The 1,915-nt window shown below is 64.0% G+C and overlaps 1 protein-coding gene across 24 annotated transcripts in view; it reads right to left on the bottom strand.

Annotated features, from left to right (window-relative positions):
* LOC115288523 (SLAM family member 9-like) overlaps positions 1-1,915 on the bottom strand; it is a 132,760-nt gene that overhangs the window by 117,348 nt on the left and 13,497 nt on the right. For 4 of the 24 annotated variants that reach the window (XM_029935898.1, XM_029935900.1, XM_029935899.1 and 1 more), the window contains exons 4-5: positions 1,787-1,847; positions 147-299 (exon numbers count right to left, since the gene is read on the bottom strand). The exons of 11 other annotated variants lie outside the window; for them this stretch is intronic. In XM_029935898.1, coding sequence (XP_029791758.1) covers positions 147-299; positions 1,787-1,847 — 214 coding nt within the window. Of the gene's footprint in view, positions 1-142; positions 300-1,786 lie in introns of all 24 variants that reach the window. 9 more of the 24 variants (XM_029935904.1, XM_029935915.1, XM_029935908.1 and 6 more) reach the window with 4 other exon arrangements.

The raw sequence follows: 1,915 nt of genomic DNA, 5'->3' as shown, positions 1-1,915 counted from the left end.
AGGGGAGGGAGCTGAAGGTCAGGGGAGGAGGTGTGAGGGCAGGGGAGGGAGCTGAGGGTCAGGGGGAGGAGGCGTGAGGGCAGGGGAGGGAGCTAAGGGTCAGGGGGAGGGAGGCGTGAGGGCAGGGGAGGGAGAAGGGCACCTGCCTCTCCCAGGCTCCATGCGCTTCCTCTTCGCACGTGAGCACCACAGGTACAGCCCAGCTCCGAGGACCAGCAGCACGACCCCGAGAGCCCCCAGGATCCATCCCACGGGAGCAGCACCGGCCTGTCTGTGTGGACCTGTTTCCCCCTCAGAGTCAGTGGAGAAGGATCAGACAAGAGACAAGGTCAGAGCCCACTGCCAAGCAGGTGAACCCATCTGAAGGGACTGGTCTCAGCTGAGGAGGGGACATGGCAGGTGCTTTCACCACCAGTTCTGAGCCCCTGCTGGGGGCCAGGTGCTGAGAGGACAGGACAGGACAGGGTCCCCGCCCCTGAGGAGCTCATTAGTGGGGGCAGGGCTGGGAAATGCAAAGGCAGCCAGCCGGGGCCAGGCGGTGCACTAGAGGTTTACAGCTGGTGCACAGGTCTTCAGGGAGGGCTTCCCGGAGGAAGTGAGGGATGGACTGAGTCTTGAGGGAGGAGGGGAGGTTACCAGGTACTCAGGGGGGTGCATCACTCTGGAAGGAGGGACAAACCAGGAACACCGTGTCCAATCACCAGCCCGGGGGCAGCCAGCACCCCTGCAGCAGGTGAAGGAGGACCCGGGCAGGGAGGAGCTGGGGAGGAGGATGAGGGGGAGGCAGGAGCCTCTTGCAGAAGGTCTAGGGTGTCAATGAGGGATGGGCTCCTTGGGGATACAGGAAGCTGATGCAGCAGGTCCCCAGCAGCAAGGGGAGGATGGGTTATAGGAATGAGGCACCACACAGGGGACCTGGTCCAGTTCCCTTGGGGACACCCTGATTATGCGCAAAGTGCCTGAGGCCGAGGTGGGACAGGAGGTCAAAGCAGAAGAAGCCTTGGCCCCTCCTGCCCACCCCACCCCCCGCTGGGTGTCCAAGCCACACAGGACCTGATCCTTGGCCAGAGAGTCACTGTCAGTGTGAGGGCCCTGACTGTCCCCTAGAGGAGGGAGGGGTGAGGGCAGGTAAGCAGCAGGCCCAGCATGGTCCTGTGCCAATGGGCTGAGGGGCCCTGGTCAAGGTCAGTGCCTGTAGGATGTGACCCCAGCGCTCGGCCCTATGTGCCTGCAAGGTCACAGCCCGAGTGGCAGCTGCAGAGAAGGGGTCCCTGGACGGGAATTAGTGGGAAGGGGATACTCCAGGTGTGAAAGATCTGGCGGCAATGAGGAACAGCCTGACCAGAACCCGGGGCTGAGGAGAGCAGGGCACATCCGGGAATCCAGGCCAGCACGTGCGTGGGAAGTGTGTCCCTGAGACCAGAACCGGCACAGGAGCCCTGAGCTCTAAGCCCTGCAGGCTGCGGCTGGCCCTGCCTCCCTCAGGTGCCACAGACACTGACTCACCCCTGCTCTCCTTTCTGAAAACCTCTTGGGACACAGGAGGACTGAGGGATGAGGGAGGGGAGAGTGTGGGAGGGGGGCTGCCTGGAGCAGCAGGGGTGAGGGGTGCAGAGGAGCAGGAGGGAGACACTGAAAGGCAGAAGCAAGTTGGATGCACCTGCCAGCCTCTGGATGGGGTGACAGGTGGCAGGTGGTGACAGAAACATGGGGGACAGAACCTGGAACCCTCACCCAGGGGGACCTGAGCTCCGGAGGCCCCTCCCCTCAGGCAGGACGCACTCACCGTGGCCACAGACCTCCCCGAGGTCCCGGGTGGCACTTTCCTGGCCCACCGGGTTGCTGACCACACAGGTGACGCTGGAGCTGGGCCGGCTCAGGGGCAGGTGCAGAGCCAGGGTCCAGGGGATGGTGG

Source organism: Suricata suricatta, chromosome 3 (assembly GCF_006229205.1).
Source record: "Suricata suricatta isolate VVHF042 chromosome 3, meerkat_22Aug2017_6uvM2_HiC, whole genome shotgun sequence".
NCBI lineage: Eukaryota > Metazoa > Chordata > Mammalia > Carnivora > Herpestidae > Suricata > Suricata suricatta.
Note: the sequence above shows the minus strand (reverse complement) of the source record. Positions and strands in the feature narration are given on the sequence as shown.